General features: G+C 46.4%; 1 protein-coding gene and 1 long non-coding RNA gene across 3 annotated transcripts in view; one reads left to right on the top strand and one right to left on the bottom strand.

Annotated features, from left to right (window-relative positions):
- Nucleotides 1-10,650: 10,650 nt before the first annotated feature.
- Nucleotides 10,651-21,136, bottom strand: part of DCP1A (decapping mRNA 1A) — a 59,325-nt gene continuing 48,839 nt past the window's right edge. For both annotated transcript variants that reach the window (XM_077749482.1, XM_077749491.1), the window contains 4 exons: nt 18,275-19,027; nt 16,390-16,455; nt 14,939-15,157; nt 10,651-14,624 (listed from right to left, as the gene is read on the bottom strand). In XM_077749482.1, the coding sequence (XP_077605608.1) occupies nt 14,544-14,624; nt 14,939-15,157; nt 16,390-16,455; nt 18,275-19,027 (1,119 nt within the window). In that variant the 3' untranslated portion in view covers nt 10,651-14,543. The remainder of the gene's footprint in view (nt 14,625-14,938; nt 15,158-16,389; nt 16,456-18,274; nt 19,028-21,136) is intronic.
- Nucleotides 14,533-18,114, top strand: LOC144219490 (uncharacterized). The gene is made up of 3 exons (XR_013331434.1): nt 14,533-14,636; nt 15,136-15,265; nt 17,332-18,114. It is a non-coding gene; the product is annotated as an uncharacterized LOC144219490 (long non-coding RNA).

The following is a 21,136-nucleotide window of genomic DNA, read 5'->3' as shown; positions in this document are numbered from 1 at the left end:
CTGCTGAGGCTGCAGATCAAGGAAGGCACGAAGGAAGAGGTGACCATCGACAGCAAGTTTTGAAATAATAATATTCTCTGCAAAAAAAAAAAAAAGTACCAGTGCCAAGCTGGTGTTGGCGACTGAGACAATTGTTAAGAAACAAAATTCAACTAAGTAAATTTGGAGATCTAATTGGCTTTATTCGAGGAGTCAGGAATCAGACAGCATCCCATCTAGCAGTAGAAAGGAGCTCAGAACAGCTGTACAAAGTGAAAGGCTTTTGCAGGCAGAAGGGGGCCAGGACGAGGAAGCCCCAAACAAAAGAAAGGAGTATTTCAGAAAAGGTACTTTCCTTTGTGGGAACAGGAAGGCCAAGTTATACGCCAGGGATCTATCATGAAGGTGACCTCACTAGTGCTGGTCAGGAAATTCCAGGCTGCTTTAAAATTCCACTCCCAGGAGAGGCTGGATCTACAATTAGTTTAGGTACTAAGTTTTGGGTTGCTGATGTGAAGCTTAGTACAAATTACTCCATTTGGGGTCATTTTTAAAAAAATAATTCCCCCATTTTGATAAAATCTCAGCCTGAGGGAGATGTGCTCCACATTTATGACATCAGAGCCAGCCACTCTTAGCTACTGCTCTGCGATTCTTCTAGCTTTTCCTGACCCTCTGGGAGACACTCACAGGTCATGACATCTTTGTTTTTTTGCTGGATTTTGTAGGGTTCATAAGTCATGAGTTCAGGCTCACAAGTTTTTAGTTGGTTATTTTATTTATTCCTTTCTTGAAATTCCAGTTTTAGGGAGTTTGTTGGCTTGGTGGTTAGCAGCTGCAAATGTGCATTTAAAGCTTTGGCAAGAATACAGTGTGCCAGGGAGGTAACTATGACTATTATAAACAGATAAGTCCCAACGTCTAGAGTGTACTTAGGAGCCGAGACTCAAAGCAATCAAAATAAAATAAGTCAACCTCCCTTGAAGGGTCACATTTAAAAAAATGTTTATTTATTTATTTTGTGAGGGAGAGGAAGAGAGAGAGAGAGAGAGAGAGAGAGAGAGAGAGATATCTTGCTCGCATGCTCGCATGCACGGCGGAGGGACAGGGAGAGGGGGAGGCAGAGAATCCCAAGCAAGCTGCGCATTGCCAGAGCCCTACGTGGGGTTTGAACTCCCCAACTAGAAGATCATGATCTGAGTAAAAATCAGGGGTAGGACACTTAACCACTGGAGCCACACAGGCTCCCCAGGAGTCACCTTTTTAAACTGAGTAGCTTGCTAAGTGATCTTATGTAATTGAGTTTCAACTTTCCCAAAAGTGTTAATCTGTGTGCAGCAGGTGGTGTGGGCCCCAGCGTGGCCCTCCTTGCTCAGCTAAAAGACAGTCAAGGGCTATCCTGTAATCAAGAACAACTTTGGGGCGCCTGGGTGGCTTAGTCGGTTAAGCGTCCGACTTTCGCTNCCCCCCCTTCACGCTGTCTCTCTCTCTCTCTCTCCTAGAAATAAATAAAAATATTAAAAAAAATATCAAGACAACTTTGGTCAGACAGTCTAAGGATTTCTGTTGGACAGCTATTGCTTTAAGCAGCAGATTCTGTAATATTTTCGAGAATGAAGGAGAGGTTCCTGGGGCACCTGGGTGGCTCAGTTGGGTTAGGCTTCTGACTTTGGCTCAGGTCATGATCTCAGGACTCATGGGAATAAATAAACAAACAAAAAAAGGAGATGTTCCTGATTATAGCCTCATTTGCATTTACTCCTAACTAGGGAAGCAAGGCCCCTGCCAAAAGAAGTGAAAGTTGAATCATGAATACCTCTGGGTAATTCCCATTTAACTCTGTGGGTCAGGACTGGAAAGGTAACAGCCATGGAGGCCTGCATAATTTTAAGGGTCAGTAGATTACACAGGCAGTTTGGGTTACCCCTCCTTGTGTCTTTTTTTTTTTTTTAATATTTATTTATTTTTGAGAGAGGGAGAGAAAGAGAGAGCGAGAGCACAAGCAGGGGAGGGGCAGAGAGAGCTGGAGATCCAGAGTTTGAAGCAGGCTCTAGGCTCTGAGCTGTCAACACAGAGCCTGACGCTGGGCTCAAACCCATGAGCCGTGAGATCATGACCTGAGCTGAAGTCCAACGCCCAACCAACTGAGCCACCCAGGCGCTCCCCTTGTGTCCTTTTTTACATAGAGCTAGGATACAATGCTCCCCAAGTTTGGGGCTGTTAACCAGATATAGGGAAACAGACCAGAAGGTCCCTAGCATCATGGACAGATTGGAGCTTTTGAAGACAAATCCGGCAGTCTGAAAGGTTATCCCCCCCAGCCCCCTCTTAGCAACAACCTGGAGATACAGGTCCGTATAGGACCAGGTGTCTGGTGGAGCCTCCTTCAGCTGTGAGAAGCACATCTGAGTGGGGGGCACCTGGCTGGCTCAGTTGGTGGTGTGTGACTCTTGATCTCGAGGTTGTGAGTTCGAGCTCCATATTGTGTGTAGAGATTACTTTAAAAAAAATCTTAAAGAAAAAAAATGGAAGTGTATCAAGTTCCTGAAGTTTGGCTCCCATCTGGGTGGTGAGGAGGACCTGATGTAATCCCTTCTAAGGAGACCTAAGTGCAGTCTTTGTTTTTAGTGATTCCAAATTGGAAGGATGGGAGAAAACTGGAAATATTAGTTTGCTGAGTTGGAGCCAGACAGAGGAAACTAGAATTCAGGACTCCGTCCAATTACAGGTGTGTCCTAACAACTGTAATCAGGCTCTTCAGTTCAATCTCGTATTATTAACTCTTGTTCTCCTTGGATCCAGGTTTTCCATCCCTCCTGGAAATTCTTACCAGTTCAGTTTTATGATCTTCAAGCTACTAAGAACCTGTACTCTAGAGCATGTTTCATGAGTCTGCCAGAGATGGAATACTTTTGCAGGCACAAAGCATCAGAGTAAAATAATGGCTCTTTGCAAATGACAAAGACATAGAAATGTATGTTGTTAAAGATCTGACGAGAATTCATTATTAAGGAGTTGAAAAGGAAATTGGGTGATTTCTGTGAAACACAGTATTTTAAAATAACTGAAATTATGATGATAACATTAATGCCAGGACATATCAGACTTTAGGAATTTCATACAGTTTTTGGAACACTGACAAAATATACCTACACAAATACAACATTTGACCAGTTAGGAAACCTGGGTAGGAAAAGAGTATTATATTTAATGCTGATAACTCTAAAGACATGCCTGTTTTAGGGGCTCCTGGTGTCTCAGTCGGTTGAGCGTCCGACTTTGGCTCAGGTCATGATCTCACCGTTCATGAGTTCAAGTCCTGGTTGTGCTCTGTGTTGACAGGCTCAGAGTCTGGAACCTGCTCTGGATTCTGGGTCTCCCTCTCTCTTTGCCCCTCCCCTACTCTTGCTCTCTCAAAAACAAATAAACATTAAAAAATAATTTTAAAAAAAGTCATGCCTGTTTTAATTAAGCCAGCAAACTTAAACCAGCTTTAATACCAAATAATTTCCCAGATCATGTGACCCAGAAATTCATTTGGATTAAGTTTCTCTTATATTTCTAAGAGTTTAACTTATTTAAGCACATAATTTTCTTTTTTCTTTTTTTTTTTACAAATAGTTTATTGTCAAATTAGTTTCCACATAACACTCAGTGCTCATCCCCACAAGTGCCCTCCTCCATGCCCATCCCTCCTCCCCCCCACATCCATCAGTCCTCAGTTTTTGTCAGCATTCAAGAGTCTCTCATGGTTTGCCTCTCACCCTTTCCCCCACCATTTCCCCCCTTCTTCTCCCCCTTGTTCCTCCGTCAAGTTCCTTCTAATCCTCCTATACGTAAGCACATAATTTTCTTTAAGCCAATTAAAATAGAGCTCTTCTACAAATTAATTTTGGCAATACCACCTGGAAGTATAAATCTCCATACATTTCCCATACATTTATGTTGGACACACATGAGCATGCGTGGAGAAGACCACGTAGGATATTTGCATCCCGAAGGCACAAGGACTACGCTTTTGAGATAAATAGGGGACGTTTGGGATTGGTAAAAAGGATTGGTGGACTCTGAACTGTTTCTGGGGCCACATCTCTGGTCTCGTAACAGTAACTAGATTAGAAGCACAAGTGCTGCTGCTTTTATTTCCTCAAAGAATTGTGTTACTGTCTAAATGGTAGCAAAGGATGGACACACCCACCCACCTGGGATACATTAGGCTTAGGGGAAAAGACCTAATTAAAAAAGTTCTAACCAGATTCTGAATAAGGCCCCCAACCTGGCCAACCTCTGACCACAGAGACTTACAAAGCTCTTTACATATCTTGTCAGTGTTTAGCTGGGACAAACTGTCACAGGGAGAAACTTAGCATGTCTGACTCCGTGTTGCTTCCGTTCCCCTGGCTGCTGTGACATAGAGCTTGGAAACTTCTGCTTAGCCCTGCACATATGCATGTTAGTCATCGAAGGAATTTTTTTTTACAGCTGACATTTGCAAGAGTCTCTTTTTCCCCGAAATCAGTCTCATTCAAGGAGATAAGGAAGTACAGAAATGACTATGCAATATTTAATATTTACAGGAGTGACATGAACAGATTCCTATATATGAAGATCAAATGAACAGGTGGAAAGAAATTACGGGACTTCCCTTGGATGTCTACAGATGCCAGTCACCTTTGACTCCACCACCTTCCTTCTGACTTAAAAAGAAGCTCAAAATTCATGCCCAGGGGAAATGGTTATTTGGGACAGTAGTCTGCCATCTCCCGGTTTTGCTGGCTTTCCCTACCCCAATATCTTGCCCTTCTACTTACTGCCTTCTCATGCATCTAGTGTAACCAGGTTGGACTCAGTTACAAAATGTCAAGTACTTCTGGCAGTATTAAACAATCCCATGGACCCAAGAGGCAACCTCAAAGAAGATGCAGAAAATATCGTCTTCATAAGATCTAGAGTCACCCACAAAGATCAATAACCAGTGGCCTGGACTTGGAAATGAAGGGACAACATGGCCATAGCCCTTAGATTGGCCTTTGACTGAGGAGTGAGAGATGCCTGAGGGGCTCCCATGTAGTGGTCAGGTGGTATTATTTCAAAAGATAAGTAAACGTGGAAAGGCCATTCGGACAGAGGATTACTAGATTGAGCACTGAGAGGAGGACAGAGGGAAGCAGTAGGAGTTATGGCGCCCTGAACCACCAGATCCAAGCTGTGGACTGCGGGCTGCACCTGCATGGGGAAATGTGTGTGACACTAACAGTTCCTGTGTGGATCTTTGGACAGAACTAACAATTGAGGGTCTTCTACTCAGAAACCTGGGAGTTTGGTCTGAAAGGCTAGGGGGTTGGCTCCAGGCAGAACCATCTGCCAGCTCAAGCTTACCAGCCCTGTATTAGAAAGCCAGTTAGATCAGGTCCTCAACGCAAAGAGGGCAGAGCTCAGGACCAAGAAGAACTTACCATAGCCCTCAGAAATGGCAAGAAAGAGGATCAAAACAGGGTTCCTGTGGGTACCACACCTGAGTTTCTGATCCCCAAATGCTGGTGGAAGTTCACCTAGATCCCACTGCTGCCACCAAATCTCTTAAAAAACAAAATTTAATGGAGTGCATTTGAGATCTAGTGGGTTATGACTGGGGCAGCATCTCCTCTAGCAAGGAGAAGGAGCATAGAGGAGCTGTACAAAGTCGAATGCTTTTCTAGGCAAAGTGGGCAGGGACAAGGAGGTCACAAACAAAACAAAGGATTATTTCAGGCAAGGTCACCTTCCTCTGGGGAGAGGGCTGAGGTCTATCATAATTATTTTACCAGTGTTGATTGATTCCAGACTGATTGGTTTGATATTCCATTCCCGGCAAAAACAATCAGTACTGAAACCAATATTACTCTGTCTGCTAACTAACTAGAATTTCAATAAAAATTTGAAACAACAACAACAACAAAAATAAAATTCCACTCCCAGGAGAAGTTGAATCCGCAAGGAGGTTAGGTACTAAGTCCTGACTTTGTTGACTTGGGGCTTAAACAAATAACTCCATTTTGTGCCTTTTTTTTTTTTCTTAAAACACAGTAAACCCATTTCAAATTCTAAAACACTGAATTGGAAAGCAGCAATGGCTGTGTAGGGGCAAAGCAGACTGGGTCTACACCCGCCTCCTGCCCTGGGCCTCAGTTTCCCTGCTTGTCTTGACAGGGTGCCTCTGGGCCTGCCCTGTCCCCTTCGGGCCTAGGGCTGAGGAAGCCATATGAGAGAGCCACATGTGTGAGGGTGACTGGGAGTAATCACAACAGGTGAAGCAGTCCTTTAACAGATAAACGGCCCCTGTCAGGGGGAGCAACGCCACCGTCATTTCAAACTGCTCTTCTCAATGGTCTAGGAACCTCCATGGCTTTCTCCACAAACCACTGACTCAGAGGGAGGTGGCGTGCACAGGCCGGGTTCAACTCTGGCTTCTGCTGCCCTCTATCTGGGTGAATGTGGGCTGATTCCCTTAAGCAAATGACTCAATCACCAATTCCCTCATCGGAAAAATGAGGTAACAACCTGCGTCTCCCAGGTGGTCCTAAGGGGGAAATCCACTCCATTCCCACGAATTGGAACACGCACCTCTACAGTGGGCTGTCCTGTGGGCGCAGAGCGGCCGGAGCTGTGCGGGTTCGCAGGGAGCCGCGGTGTGCTGGGAGCGGCACGCGCATGCGTGGGTGTGTGCGCATGCGTGGGTGTGCGCGCCTCCGCACACGTGGTGTCAAGCTCGGCGTCTGGGGCTGAAGAGCATNGCACGCGCATGCGTGGGTGTGTGCGCATGCGTGGGTGTGTGCGCATGCGTGGGTGTGTGCGCATGCGTGGGTGTGTGCGCCTCCGCACACGTGGTGTCAAGCTCGGCGTCTGGGGCTGAAGGGCAGATGTCCGTCCCGCGAGGCTCAGATTAGGACTAACATGCAGCGTGGGCGCGTGTGCCGTTCTCCCGCCTTTCTGACCACCTTCCTGTGCCGTCTCCCTGCGACCGCGCCTGGGGAGGTGCTGGCTTGGCTGGTCGGGAGAGCGGCAGCCAGGCCCCGGCCGGGCGGTCCAGGACTCCAGGGTCCTCCAGGAGTGCTAATTATGACCGCGCTCTCCGGCTCCTGGGTTTCCTTTCCGGGACAGGCGCAGAGCCAGGCGCGCTGACTCCCAGGTGTGCGGGCCCTGGCCACTCCCCGTTGTGGCTGTGGGAGAGCAGCCATCTTTTGTTTTTAAAATGTGTTTAAGATGTTGATTGATGATTTTTAAAATATTTACTTATTTTTGGGAGCGCACAAGCAGGGGAGGGGCAGAGAGAGGGAGACAGAAGATATGAAGCGGGCTCCCTGCTGACAGGTTGACAGCAGTCAGCCCCACGCGGGGCTCGAACCTACAAACCCTAAGATAATGACCTGTGCTGAAGTTGGACGCTCAGCCAACTGAGCCATCCAGGTGATCCAATTTATCTAATTTTTCAAATGCTTATTTATTTTTGAGAGAGAGGGAGGGAGAGAGAGAGACAGAGCATGAGTGGTAGAGGGGCAGAGAGAGGGAGACATAGAATCCAAAGCGGGCCCTGGGCTCTGAGCTGTCAGCACAGAGCCTGATGCGGGGCTCAGACTCATGAACTACGAGATTATGACCTGAGCTGAAGTCGGAGGCTTAACCCATTGAGCCAGAGGTGCCCAGAGAGCAGCCGTCTTTTGAGTGGGGTGGGGAGAAATGTCAGAGTGAAGCAGGGCTTCTCTACAAATTTTGGGAATGTGTGTATTTATGCCCAAACATTTACATAATATGGAGAATTTTATTATAATACTTAAATATTTCTCCTTTAAATTAAAAAATCACAAAATATGTTTAAAAAGGAGGCGAGGTTTACTTATTTTTGTTTATTTTTGAGAGAGAGTGAGAGTGTGTGTGCGCCAAGCAGGGTAGGAGCAGAGAGAGAGAGAATCTGCATGGTCAACACAGAGCCTGAAGTATGGCTTGAACCTGCAAAACATGAGATCTGAGCCGAGATCAAGAGCTACACTTAACTGAGCCACCCAGGCACCCCTAAAATTTCTCCTTTATATCACAATTAGGATATTATTTTATTTTATTTTTTAAAAAAATATTTATTTTTGAGAGAGCGCTCAGGGGAAGGGCAGAGAGAGGGACAGACGATCCAAAGCAGGCTCTATGCTAAAAGCAGAGAACTTGATGTTGGGGCTCGAACTCATGAATGTGTGAGAATCATGACCTGAGCCAAAGTCAGATGCTTAACTGACTGAGTCATGCAGGTGCCCCAGGGTATTATTTTAAAATTGTGTGTGCAGGCATAGGTTAATTCTACGTGAGTTCCAGGTCAGGATAGTAAAGGAGGAGTCACAAAATATGTTTAAAAAGGAAGCGAGGTGCCTGCTGGGGTGGAGCCCCTGGACGTTCACATTCAGTGGGGGCGATTGCCCACACACCATTGCTAGACTCCCCTTCCCCACCCAGAGGGCCTGGCGAAGGGTGGGGGGTGGGCCTCCGTCGGGAAAGCTTCTCAGTGCCAGCAGGACGAATGGGGTGTCCAGCTCTGTTCAGGGAGAGACCCCTGCCCGTGAGAGGTCTGGCGAGGAGAGTCTCTAGGAGCAGGGACACGTCAGGGAAACAACAAAGTGGGGCTTGGGTGGCAACATGTCCAGGGGTTGGGTTTGCACCCGTTTCAGAAACCAGGACACCGCTGCCAAATCTTCGAGAGACTTCATAGAAGATGGTGTGTGTGGGGGGGGAGGGGGGTTGGCTGAGGGCGCCACCCAGGCTTTGCCAGGGCTCAGGCCGCACCAGACTCGGTTTTCTGGAGTGACAGGGACCTGGTAAGAAAATAGTTCCTGTGGACTGTGGCTGCCTTCCGGGCTCGACATCCTGGGGCCCTTTTCTGACTGATGAACTGACATCAGTCTAAGCACAGCCAGTGCCTCTGCCAAAAACAAAAACCCAAAAAACAAAACCCCCAAAACCAAAGATACAAACATGTGATTAGAGACAACCAAGAAACTTAAAACTTACCTGCTTCAGCTCTTATTCAGGACCCACTGAACTTAGTTTTCCAAAAAATTCCAACGAACCTAGTTACCTGGTTTCCTAGGTGCTGACACAATGCAAACCAGCAGCTTTTAATCAACACTGGCACAAGTGGTAACAAGACTGAAGAAACTACAGAAAGCAATCCAGGATGATTGATCACGGGGACAACAGAGTCCAGAAGAGAATTATAGACCAGCTCTCTGGCCCGCTTGGCTTCAGGGCTGTGACCCCATTCTGGCTTAATAAGCGACCTTTGGCACATACCTCAGTTGCTCTCAGGTTCAACTTCCTTCTCCCTAAAATGGCTCACTGTGAAGATCAGTAAAGTAATGGAACAGCAATCCTTAAGTATTGAAGAAGCATGTGGCTGTCAGTGATGACTGGTTTGTGTGTGTGTGTGTATAAAAGCAGTCATAAAGCACAGGCTTACTTATCCTCTGCCCTAAGAAAGTAGGCACTTATAACAAACATTTTATGGAGAATTTTGTTTGGAAACTAAATTGTTGACAACTTAGTTAAACTAAACTTCATTTGGATTACTAAAATGTTAATAGTCGTTAGGGAGGTGGATGGTTAACCATTTTTCCTCTTTAAACTTTTCTCTGTTTCCTATAATGATTGTATTTGAGTTTCCTCCCTCTCTTTCCCTTCTTACCATCCTAGATGCCTGGCACCTGATAGCTCGGTACTTGTGATTGGAGCGAATGTGGGAACTGACCCAGATCATAGTCTCCTACAGAACAGTGCTTTTGGCTGTGATTACAAGTGTAACCTAGAGGCACCTGGGTGGCTCAGTCGAGTGGCCGACTCTTGATTTCGGCTCAGGTCATGATCCCAGGTCATGGGATAGAGCCCTTAGGAGGGCTCCATGCTGAGCGTGTAGCCTGCTTAAGATCCTCTCTCAGTGTCCCTGGGTGGCTCAGTGGGTTCAACTCTTGATTTAGGCTCACATCATGATCTCAAAGTTTATGAGATTGAGCCCCATGATGGGCTCTGCGTTGATGGCATGGAGCCTGCTTGAGATTCTCTCTCCCCCTTTCTCTCTCTCTGCCCCTCCCCCACTCATGCTCTCTGCTCCCCCTCTCTCAAAATAAACATTTTTTTAAAAAAAGGAAAAATCTGTCTCTCCCTCTGCCCCTCCCCCTGCTTGCACTTGCTCTAAAAAACAACAAAAACAAGTGTAGCCTCTATCATGATGAGCACTGGTTGTTGTCATTGAATTCTACTCCTGAAACCAATATTGTACAGTGTGTTAACTAACTAGAATTTAAATAAAAAATTGGAAAAAAAAAAATCATACCCTGTGTCTGGGGAAACCACAGCAGAGTAAATGAAGTTCTTTAGCTGTCTACTCACCTAAGTTACACACTTCATGTTTAGCTACTGGGGAAGGAGGTGCTCATTCAGATGCCAGGACTCCGGGGCTTCACACCCAGGAGCCCGCGTGGCCTGTGGCCCAGCAGGCCAGGCCCCCGGCTGGAAACGGGCAGACAAAGGCTTTTCTCTGGCAGCTTTGTTCTCTCACCTTAATCCATCTCACCAGTGTGAGGCTCTGGCAAAGGGTAGCAACTCATTCAGAAGTTCCACTTCTACAAATTAAATAAAAACCCAACTGAAATGTAGTAGGTGCTAAAACTTGGTTTTGAACTTTTATTAAAAAAATATATTTGCAAACATATAAAATTTAGGATGAAAAATGCTCATTTGAAAACATGTAATAACTTAATATTTGCAAACATACACAGATGGTATAAAACCCATACCATTAAAAATGTTAACGATGCAGTACTGCGCTTGCTCATGAACAAAATCCTTGCTGTAATCCCAGAGCTTCTCACCTCCACACCTCAGGGAGCGGAGAATCTGGCACACGGAAAATCATGAGAGCAACGTGGCCAAAGAAGTAATACAGAATAAAAAACCATTTAGAACACATATTTTAAAAACACATTTCTTAAGGATCACACAGATAAAAGGGAAACACACTTCTGCATTTTTCCCTATTCAAAGTGAACGATATTGCATCTTAGCATTTCAAATGAAGACGTCAAATACAAAACCGAGTGAAACATTGCACACGTCTCCTGCTGAATTTGCTAGAAAACAGGCTCCTTGAGGCCCTGGCCACTCAGGGAAATGTTCTCAAGCAAGGCTTTTAAAAAGCTCGTCTAAGTTGCTTTACTTGGTTTAGATCTTAACATTCTATACACCTGGAAACACAGGGCATTCTTGGTTCCAGAAGGTACTTTGAACACAACCAAAGAAAACCAAAGATAGGTAAGAAAGAAACACGTGCTCAGCAGCAAATATGCAGCAAGAATGCAGGCCACCCGTCCCCGTGAATCCTTGTCCTCGCTCACGTGGACCAGGCGCCCTGTGCCTGTGCCACCTCTCATTCCTGTTTCTACGCTTTGCCCAGTTACTGTGTGATGGCTGATTTTATTTTTTATGCAGTTAGGCACCTTCAGTTTCATGTTGCATTATTAGTAATACAATGGCAGTTATGGCCTCTACTACCCAAATGAGAAACCTTCAAACTACATTCTTGGGGGGTGGGGGGGAAGAATAATAAAGCTGCACGGTTTAAAAATATTTACCTAGTACAGGATTTGATAGGGTTTATAGTTCTTATGAGGATACATAGGCAGAAAAAGAACAGATGCTTGACATGCAAAATTGGGCCGGACACATTCTAAACTAGGTCTATGCAGCCTTCAGCAGAGAAGGACCCAAGTGGACTTGGGCTGTTTGCAAAACCCCACTCTGGGACGACTGCCGAAAAGCCTTGCAAGGCGAGCTGCGGACACGCTGCCATGCAGACAGTATGAGAGGCTTCTCCTGACACTGGCTGTCACTTGGAAGCTGAGGATTCAAAGTCCCACCTTAGGAACCCTGGAGAGACGCATGATGAGGTGGGGCTTCTGCCTTAAAGGAGCAAGGCTGTCTGGGAGGTGCAGGAGTCCATCCAAGGACACCACGTTAACTACAACCCAAGAGCAGGGCCACCCACTGGGGCTGGGCGCACAGATGGACACGGGGGCCTAAATGCACAACTAGCAAGAAGCATCTGTGTTTCAGTGTCCATTGTGACTTCACTACGGTTTGAAATGAAGGTTCCCTTGAAGTCACCGCAGCAATGTAAACATGCAGCCTAAGCCAGCATGAGGTTCTGGAGAGGAAGTGTGACCAAGGAGTAAGGCAGCTGAGCTGTGACTTCCGGGCCAGGGTCATCCAGCTGCGACTATTCAGGCTCGGCCTGACTTTTCTAGGGACTCGTTCTGGCCTGAACTTCCTAGTAATCATGATGGTGAACTTCTGGCTTCTGGATTTTAAGTTAATCCTATGTAAATCTGGGAGTTGAAAACAGGCTTACCCTTTTCAAGTCTCCATGACTTGGGCACTTAAAAGTTGATTTTCCCGCTAAGGAAACCTTATCATAGATTCTCTTTTCTCTAACATATTCCTGGCTTGGATTAAAGGGTGAACATTAACAGATCTGATTGCAGACCCTCTTTAGGAAAGTCGCTCTTAACTCTCACATAATATTATACATACTCAAATCATTTCAAGTCAAATGCTGATTGCAAGAATCCCTTGATTCTTCCATGTACCAAAGCTCACTGAAGCTACACTGGGGGTGTGATCAAACCTCTCCTCTGAGAAACTGTTTCTGGAGTGGCACGCACCCGCCCCACCTCCCCCCAACACCATCTCCTGCTGTAACACTCTATATCCTACTTCGACGTTCTCCTTCCTGGGTGACATATGAGCAATTCATTTTTGGTTGCTGAATTTATACACTACTTTTAAAAAACAACTATTTCCAATGGAGTATGAGAACATAGGAGCTTCCCTGACATTTGCGCAATTCACAAATAACTAGGTAGACAGAAAGAGAAGACACTAAATTGACAAGCAGAAAAGGTGCCCAGGAAGCATGTTTAGATCAACAAGATCAAATGAAGTATTCTTTATGCTAAAAAAGAACTAAGACCAAACTAAAACATGTCATTCACAATTAATTTTCTAAAATCTCAGCTAAGAAAAAAAAAATCTATGGATTTATGATTGAGTTACCATTAAAGCTTAAATGATTGTTCCCAAGGGACCATCACATCCATCAGCATTATTCACAGCTAATCTTTATGCTAGCTGGTTGAGCCAATTGGGTTTTTACCCCATCATTAAATAGTGCTCAGAAAAGTAAGCAGTGCATCTTAATTGGTTAAATACTACAAAATGATCTGTATCATAGAAACGAAGACACTTTCATTCAAAGAGTATCTTAAAATTACTATTGCTGAAATAAATCAAAATCTACATTAAAATATTACTAATCACCATTACATGCCATAAAAGAATAAATATAAATCATGGCAGGTCAATAGCAGCATGACAAAGCATCTTTACATATTTTCACACTTTGGGCTGCACAAGTACTCACAGCCTAGGAATACATTGGTAAAGTTCTGAATTTCACACGCTGTTTTTACCTCCATATTCTACAATAAAGTAAGGACAGTATGAATAACGGCTCCCTTTTCTGCATAGCTTTAAAACCTCTCTCAGTAGACTCGAGGAATGGAACCAGAATGGCTTTGTTAGATTGGTCCACTGATCCTTTTGTCAAAGTGTTAAGGAAAACAATCAACAATGATTTCTGTGTTTACACAGAAAAGGAAAATAAGGCTACACTTAACACGAAACTTAACATTTTCCAAACCACTCAAGAGTTTAACGTAAAGTGAAGGTTTCTGACCGCACTGGGTCTTTACCAGCCCCAGCCTCTGCTTCAAAGGTGTGACATGCTACTCCCACACCGTCACAGGGCCTGGCAGGGCCCTCGCCCCACGGTGTCACTGCCCTGGGAGCCACTGCATGGCAGCACTGGGGACACTTAGCAGAAAACACAGCTGAGAAATTTCAGAACTTTTAAGGCCCAGACGGGGCATTCATATAAAATATTCTTCACTTGAACAAATCAGTCTTAATTTGCCAACTTAAACTCTGATCCTTAAAACTCAAAGCTGCTTTGCACAGAGTGGACTTCGGCTCTGTTCAGAACGTGACTGTCAGCCTAAGGCTCGAGTTTCTGTGGGGGGAGGGGAGGAGCAGGGGAAGGGGTGCGGGTGGGGCTGAACTCTGCTGCAAGGCTGGTGAGCCCCCCTCCCTAAGACCTCGAAAGTGAAAGCAAGCTGACAATCAGACTCCTAATTTCACATCCTTTCTTAGAGCTGATGAAAACACCCACACAACTTTAACACAATGGTCTTTTTTTTGTTTTTGCCTTTTTTTTTTTTTTTTTGTCAAAACAAAGGTCTGCTGGTGATGCTTCACAGTGAAACCTCCATTATCACTGAGAACGTCACTTGGAAAACATTCTTAAGGAGTGAGTCTCTTTCTCATAGGCTCAATTTCAGGATTCTCACAACTTAAAGTTCTGTTTAGAAGTTTCCATGATGAGGCCTATTTGTTTATGAGGTCGACATTCTGCCTTCAGATTTATTCTGCTCCAGTCATAAGTTGTGGTTGTCTTTGTTCTTGGTCAGAACCTGCAGGTAGACTTCGTGAAGTGTACTGAGGAAGCTGGAATCGTTCTGGAAGAGATGGTAAGGTTTCATTTACCTCAGGAGAACTTACTTCCTTGAAAAAGCTTAGGAAAAAACCTGTATACATGATTTGTAGAACTAATTACCCAAAGAATCCCACCACCCGGAGACAACTGCAATCGATGCTCTGGAATTCACTCAGTCACTTTTCCACTAGGAGCGTATGCTCAGAAAGAGAGAAACATTACTCCTGGCTAGTCCTGAATTTACTTTATGAACTAATTTTCTAAGAAGAACTTCCATATTTTTTTTTAAAAAATTAAAGAATGAAAGTTTAAGGGCTCCGCCGACGTCCCATGTACCTTTATCAGATGTATTAATGTGTCCTGGAGCTGCGCCTTGCTGAGAATAATGGAAGGCTTTCTCTGATGTTCTGCTGTCCCAACAGTCAGGGGAGAGGGCGCGCTGCCTTTCCTCTCGAGGTCTGCGGACCTTGTAACTGTCTGCTGGAAGACACTGGGGGACAGCAGGACTGAGGACACTGCCGTGGTTGTTGCAGTGACCAGCGTGGGGCCTGCGACCTGCAGGGGACAACGGTCATGAACAGAGCTTGTTAGCTGAAGGACGAAGGGCCACTTATCGGGATGTCAATTCTGATCATCACAGAAGGGAAACAGGACCACAGCCAGGTATGCACAGTGAGAACAATCCTAAGGTAATTAAGGATGTGAAGTTTTATATGGGGAGCAGGGGAATGGCTGGAAGAAGGCAAGAGGGAACTTTCTGGGGTGATGGAAATGTTACGTATCTTGACTGGGTGGTTACCCAAGGAATATATGTGTGTTAAAACTCATAAAACATCTGCATTTTATTATCTATATTTTACTTACAAAATGGGGGGGATGATAAAAAAAATCCAGTTATACAAAGCATTAGTTTCTTTTGTAGTGTTTAATACATTTATTACACCACTAAAGGTACGGAAGATACAACTCTTACAAATAAAACAAACATCTACTCCCATTTAGATGTGCTTCTATGCTAATGATGGCTAACCATCGGAATACACTAAGCCAGGAATGATCAGTATTATAATAATTCCCACATCTGATACAATCAACAAACATCTATATTCCTTTCTCTTATCTGTCACCCCCCTCATTTATAAACTGCCATGTGGCGGAGTGAGGTGCGGGGAAGACCAGTTCACACCACCCGTCAGGAGCTGGCTGCAGGGGATGTTCTGAGACTCGAGAGGCATAAAGGCTCAAAGGCAAATGGGAACATAGAAGTTTAGGAACTGAAAAAAATAAGTGTGCATTTTGAGGCTGGTAGGTAATGGAGAGTGGGGACAACTTTTAAAAAGTGAAGCAGGAGAGAATAAGCAAAGGACAGAGTGCGCAGGCCTGGGAGGCTCTGTCATTACAGCCGTGGGAAGCAAGGAGAGCCCGAAGCGCAGCCCGACTCCTGACCAGGGCATCATAGCTCTTCCAGGGCAAAGAGCATCCCCTCCTCATGGAAACCAGGCTGACATGCGCTCAGCTGACACACACAGAGTGCTCGGCCCAGCCGGTGGCTGAGCCTGCCCTGGGTATGGTCAGGGAAGCCAACAGTACAGAGAGGGTGACTGGAAGCCCACAGGGGCCGTGGCGATGAACTCGGCCAGTGCTGGAGGGATGCCTGGCCTCCAAGGGGCATCCAAGAGGGCTTAGGCTTGAAAGCTACAGCTTTCCACTCCAGTTACAATGTTCTATGGCATACACAGCCGAAGAACTTAAGTATAACGTGTTCTTCAGAGAAAGGGGATCCTTACCGGGATGGCACTGGATAACACCTTAGGCTGGACAAAGACTTCAGGATCCTGGTTTTGCTGCATAGACTGCAATGTTTAAAAAGAAAAGATGAACAGACCTAGCAAGTGACCATGAAGATTTCCCAGCAACCGGGGATAAACCCATATTAGCAATAAGGAATAGTTCAGCCATTAACTAGCTCCTAGACTCTAGAGGGAAGAGGCTGACAGCAACTTGTGACAATGTAACCAACGTGTCACCTGTGAGGTCAGGGCTCTGGGACAGCCTCCAACCCCTCGGGCTCCCCAAGAGAGGGGCTGTGTGCAGAGCCATCAAGGCGTCTCTAAGGAGAGAATGGAAACCTGTGTCTAAGAGCTGGGGACAGCCCAAGCACATTTGTGGAGTCTGTAGGGATGCCATCGCTAAGGTGATATCGACTCTGGACAGGTGGCACTAAACAGTCCTCATGCAGAGTCACATTCCACGTGCTACATTCTGTCCTCATTCATTGGGAGACAAAGAACTTCTTTTGTTAGAGCAAATACATTCGAATTCAGTGAAGCCCGAGGCCCTAAGTGAAATGGAAATGGAAATGTGCACATGTGTAAGTGTCCCCTGCGAGGAGGCACATGTAGGCCTGAGACTGTTAACAGCGAGGGGGCAGCGTTCAAGACTGCTGGCTGCGCGTCTAGAGCAGCAGGAACAGTGGCGGCAGGGGTGTGGCAGAGGGGTGACACCAATCTGTTAGAACATTCTCCTTACGCTACAGAGAACCTCAACAAATGGCCCAAAATGAAAATTTAAAAATACAACCAATATATTAAGTTACCTGTCTTTCTGTGCAAGATTTTAAAGGACTGGAACAGAACAGTCCATTAACTAAGAAATCACATACAATTATTATGACAGGCTTGTCTGTATAATATTTGGTAAAATGTTAAGACTATGGATTCTTATTAAAGGGCACGGGACTGCAACGCTGGAAGACGACACTGCTCTCGAGAGAAGGCTGTGCCCCTCTCGAGAAGTTGTGTGATCGTGTACACATCACTGCAATTGGAGCGGACTCTCATCGGCACACTCACCAGCCTCATCCCTCAGAGCGACAAGCCTCTTCACGCCCTACCCTCAATCGACCACCAGGTCCCACTGCTCACACCTGTTAACAAACCCGGTGGTCCACACTCCTGAGGTCAGGCCCCACCAGCTCAAGCTGGTGTAACCGCCTGGCCTCCTTCCAGACGGTGGCCCCACTTCTGACTTCTCCTTTCCCTGCTCACCACCTCCCCTCAAAGCCCTAGAAAGGCCCCCTGGGGGTCTGAGAACAAGCCTCGGACTCCTTCACGGAGTTTACAGTCCTGCCTCTCAGCCCGTACCTACGTCCCCATGTTCCTTCCCCAGGAGGCCCAGCCACACTACAGGTCTTTAAGTTCAGCAAACGCGTCTCATCTCTCGGCTTCTGCACCCTATTTTCCCTACCTCAAACCCTTCTCTACACCCAGGGAAGGTCTTTAGATCTCAGCTGAACATGAGCTTCACTAGGAAGTTTTACTTGATCCCGTATCTCCAAATCTGGGGACAATCTGGATCTCTGGTCCTGGGTCAAATGTGGACTCCGGGACTTGTTGGGCAGAAACAAAAAACCTCCCTACAATGCATGGCCTGACAGGAAAATACCAATACTGTTTTTAGCTTGTATCAGTTGATGAATCTGGGAAAGTGGAACTGAGTCACAACACCATGTACCAACGGTCTGGCTGTTCATTACTGGGCTTCTCATCTCCCGTCTTCCAGTCCCAGATGTACCAGACAGCCGTCTCTTTGAAGCCACTGTGTCACAGGCATCAACATCAAGGCCTCTGCAGCCCCACACCACCCAGTCAGTCCCCCAGCCTCCGACAGTACCTGAAGGGGAGCAAGCACCATGTTGCTGAGGGATGCTGAGGCCCGTGCTGCTGTGGTCTTAGGGGGAGGCTCGATGAAGCTCTCAGGTGTGGCCAGCTGGCCGGCGGCTGGACAGAAGCCGGGTGTCATGGCACCTTTCCCAAGTGACTGTGTCTGTATTTGGTCATGCTGTGGGGTCAACCTGAGTTTCTGGAGAAGATCAACGCTTGGGAGTGAGGTACCAGCTGTGTTTGTCACGCTCAGCGGGGCCCTGAAGGGGCTCTGGGTGGCAGTCAGATTGGTGTGGCTCAGCTCAGGGACCGGCTGGCTCAGGAGCGGAGACCTCTGTCTCGGTGTGGTCTTCACTGCCTGTATCATGGTGGTGTTTCGGGGTAAGCTGGGGGGAACCTGTGCCGTAGGAGCTTCTGCTGGTAGAGTCGGACTGAGCACAGGGCGCAGCGGCATGGCATAACCGGGGGCCTGCTTTTCACTGGACTGTGCGATGGAGGCAGGGGTGATCAGCACCGGGGCGGGGACTTCAGTTTGGACTGAGTGGTGGGCAGCAGGATGGACACCCAGGTTTTCCGACTGAGGGGCTCCTCCTGACTGCTCAAAGGGAAATGGTAAGAATGAACTGGGCTCTTTCTGGGAGGCATCTCCTGGTAGCTTCTCCATTTCTTCTGAATCCAGACCCACAATGGTTGGCTGTTCTTTTGGCAAAGAGGTTCCAAATAATTCTTCCACTGTCAGATGTTTGTGTCCAGATGGAGCAGACTGAAAAACAAATCAAACTGCCCAATGAAGGAAATCTCTCACAAACCAGTATAACCAGACTTCTTTCCCATGAACCAAAGCAGTTTGAAGAAGCAAGGATAGAGGAGCCTGACATTAAGGACATGGAACAAACTGGAGATGTGCTATGGCTTAAGGCCAAATGCATCTCGTCTCCCCACGCTGGTGGGTAGAAATCTCTATTTGTAATAAAATCCAAGTTTTAGGGCCTCCCAGTATAGTGTGAGAATTCAACTTGTTTTCTTGGCAAAGGGATATAATGTAAAGGAGAAATATCTTATTACAAAGTTAATGGTGCTTAGTTACCCTATATCAGTAACACAAGCAAGGAAATAATACTCAAGAGGACAAAGGGACCAAACGCTGAGTAAGTAATCCTACCTTTATTTTCATAGTTCTTGATAAAAAGCTAGGCACTGCACCCTGAGGACTAGGTCTTAAGTACCAGAAAATAAACGGAACCATTTTTTAAAATAGCAGGCCATTCCTCCTTCCTACTAGCAGATCACAGAATCCTTCAGAAGCAGCAGACATGTAGGTCTGAGAACGTTAACGGCATCTGCTGTAGTGGTCTGGCTTACTGGCGCCACTGTGCTGATGGGGAGGAATATTTATGCCTTCCACTCCTGAGCGTCCCACACCTTCCCTGCAGGCAGGATGGCCATATTCATTTACCCTTTGTTTTTGGAATGCCCGCAGGGTGCCAGGGCCTGCTCTGACCTGGGCCCCCCAGGACACAGTAGGGAGTAAGAAAAAAGGCCTGACCCCGACAGGGCTTGTGCTCCAGTGGGGAGACTAACCTATGTACTCTGAAAACACACACAGACTCAACAAACGGTTTCATTCCAAAAGCGTGTGCACTGCTTAGTTGCTCAGCTATATGTTCACGTGGGGAAAGGTACTTCACTGACTCACGGCTTTGTGCCTCAGAAGGCCTATAGAGGCCCGTCACTACAGTGCCCCCGAAGGAGAAGGACATGGGCACTATGGTGTGACCACATTTCTACAGGAAAAAAGCGCTGGTTTTCCCAGGAAAGTGTTTGCTGCAGCTGTGTCATAAGTCGTTACAGGTTTCCCCTGCTATCTGAAGGTGGAGCGTTCCTGGGAAATGTTCCTAAGCCAAAATGGCAGAAAGTGAAAAAGCAATTACCATTAACTCATATGGAAAAATTTTGAGCGTTTCTAGATCCCCAAAATAACCCCTCTTTGGATTTTCTTTAAATTTTTTAAAAAATATTTGTTTATATTTGAGAGAGAGAGAGAGAGTGAGCACATGTGTGTGGGGGAGGGGCAGAGAGAGAGGGAGACACAGAATCTGAAGCAGGCTCCAGGCGCTGCACTGCCAGCAGAGAGCCCGACGTGGGGGTTGAACCCATGAACCATGAGATCATGACCTGAGCCAAAGTCAGATGCTCAATCAACTGAGCCACCCAGGTGCCCCTCTCTTAGGCTTTTCTGATACCTTAGAACACATCTTGCTAACAGGTGCTCACAGACCCAGGTCAAGGCTGTGGCAGCCTGAGGCTGGGTGCTGAGTGTGGTGCCCGGTGAAGGGGCTGAGCAGGCTGCCCACTGCCTCTGTAAGAGCCTGCTGCAACTCACTTTTTACCTCTTCTCACACAAGCAAAAATCCTCTTTGGATTTCTTTCGGTGGGCAAAATAGTTACCGATGTAGGTCTTTCCTAAAAGCAAAAGTGGCTTAATGTGAACTCTGGAAAAGGGGACGGTGGGGACACTTGCATCGGGTTTCACAGGTTCCCAGGACAGTGCTGAGATGGGCAGGGTGGGAAAGAGAGGTAACCGGGGAAAGGAGGCCAGCACCCAGGAGTGAGGGTGCAGGGCAGCTTACTTATGAGGGATGGATGCAAAGTTAAGGGGGCGCCACTGGGGTGTCTCATCACTGGAAGACTCCTCCAGTAGAAAACTGTAATTTCGTACTGAGCCATTTCTTCTTAGAAAACATTCAATTAAGGGAATTAATGTAATATACTTGGCAAGTTAATGGGACAAGGGGACAAGTGAAGGGATTCTCAAATGGCAAATTCAGTGCCCCCTCCCCCCCCCCAACAAATAATTTTATAGTCACAACAC

This window comes from Crocuta crocuta, unplaced genomic scaffold (assembly GCF_008692635.1).
Source record: "Crocuta crocuta isolate KB4526 unplaced genomic scaffold, BGI_CrCroc_1.0 scaffold463, whole genome shotgun sequence".
Taxonomy (NCBI): domain Eukaryota; kingdom Metazoa; phylum Chordata; class Mammalia; order Carnivora; family Hyaenidae; genus Crocuta; species Crocuta crocuta.
This window is presented reverse-complemented; position numbering and strand designations above follow the sequence as displayed.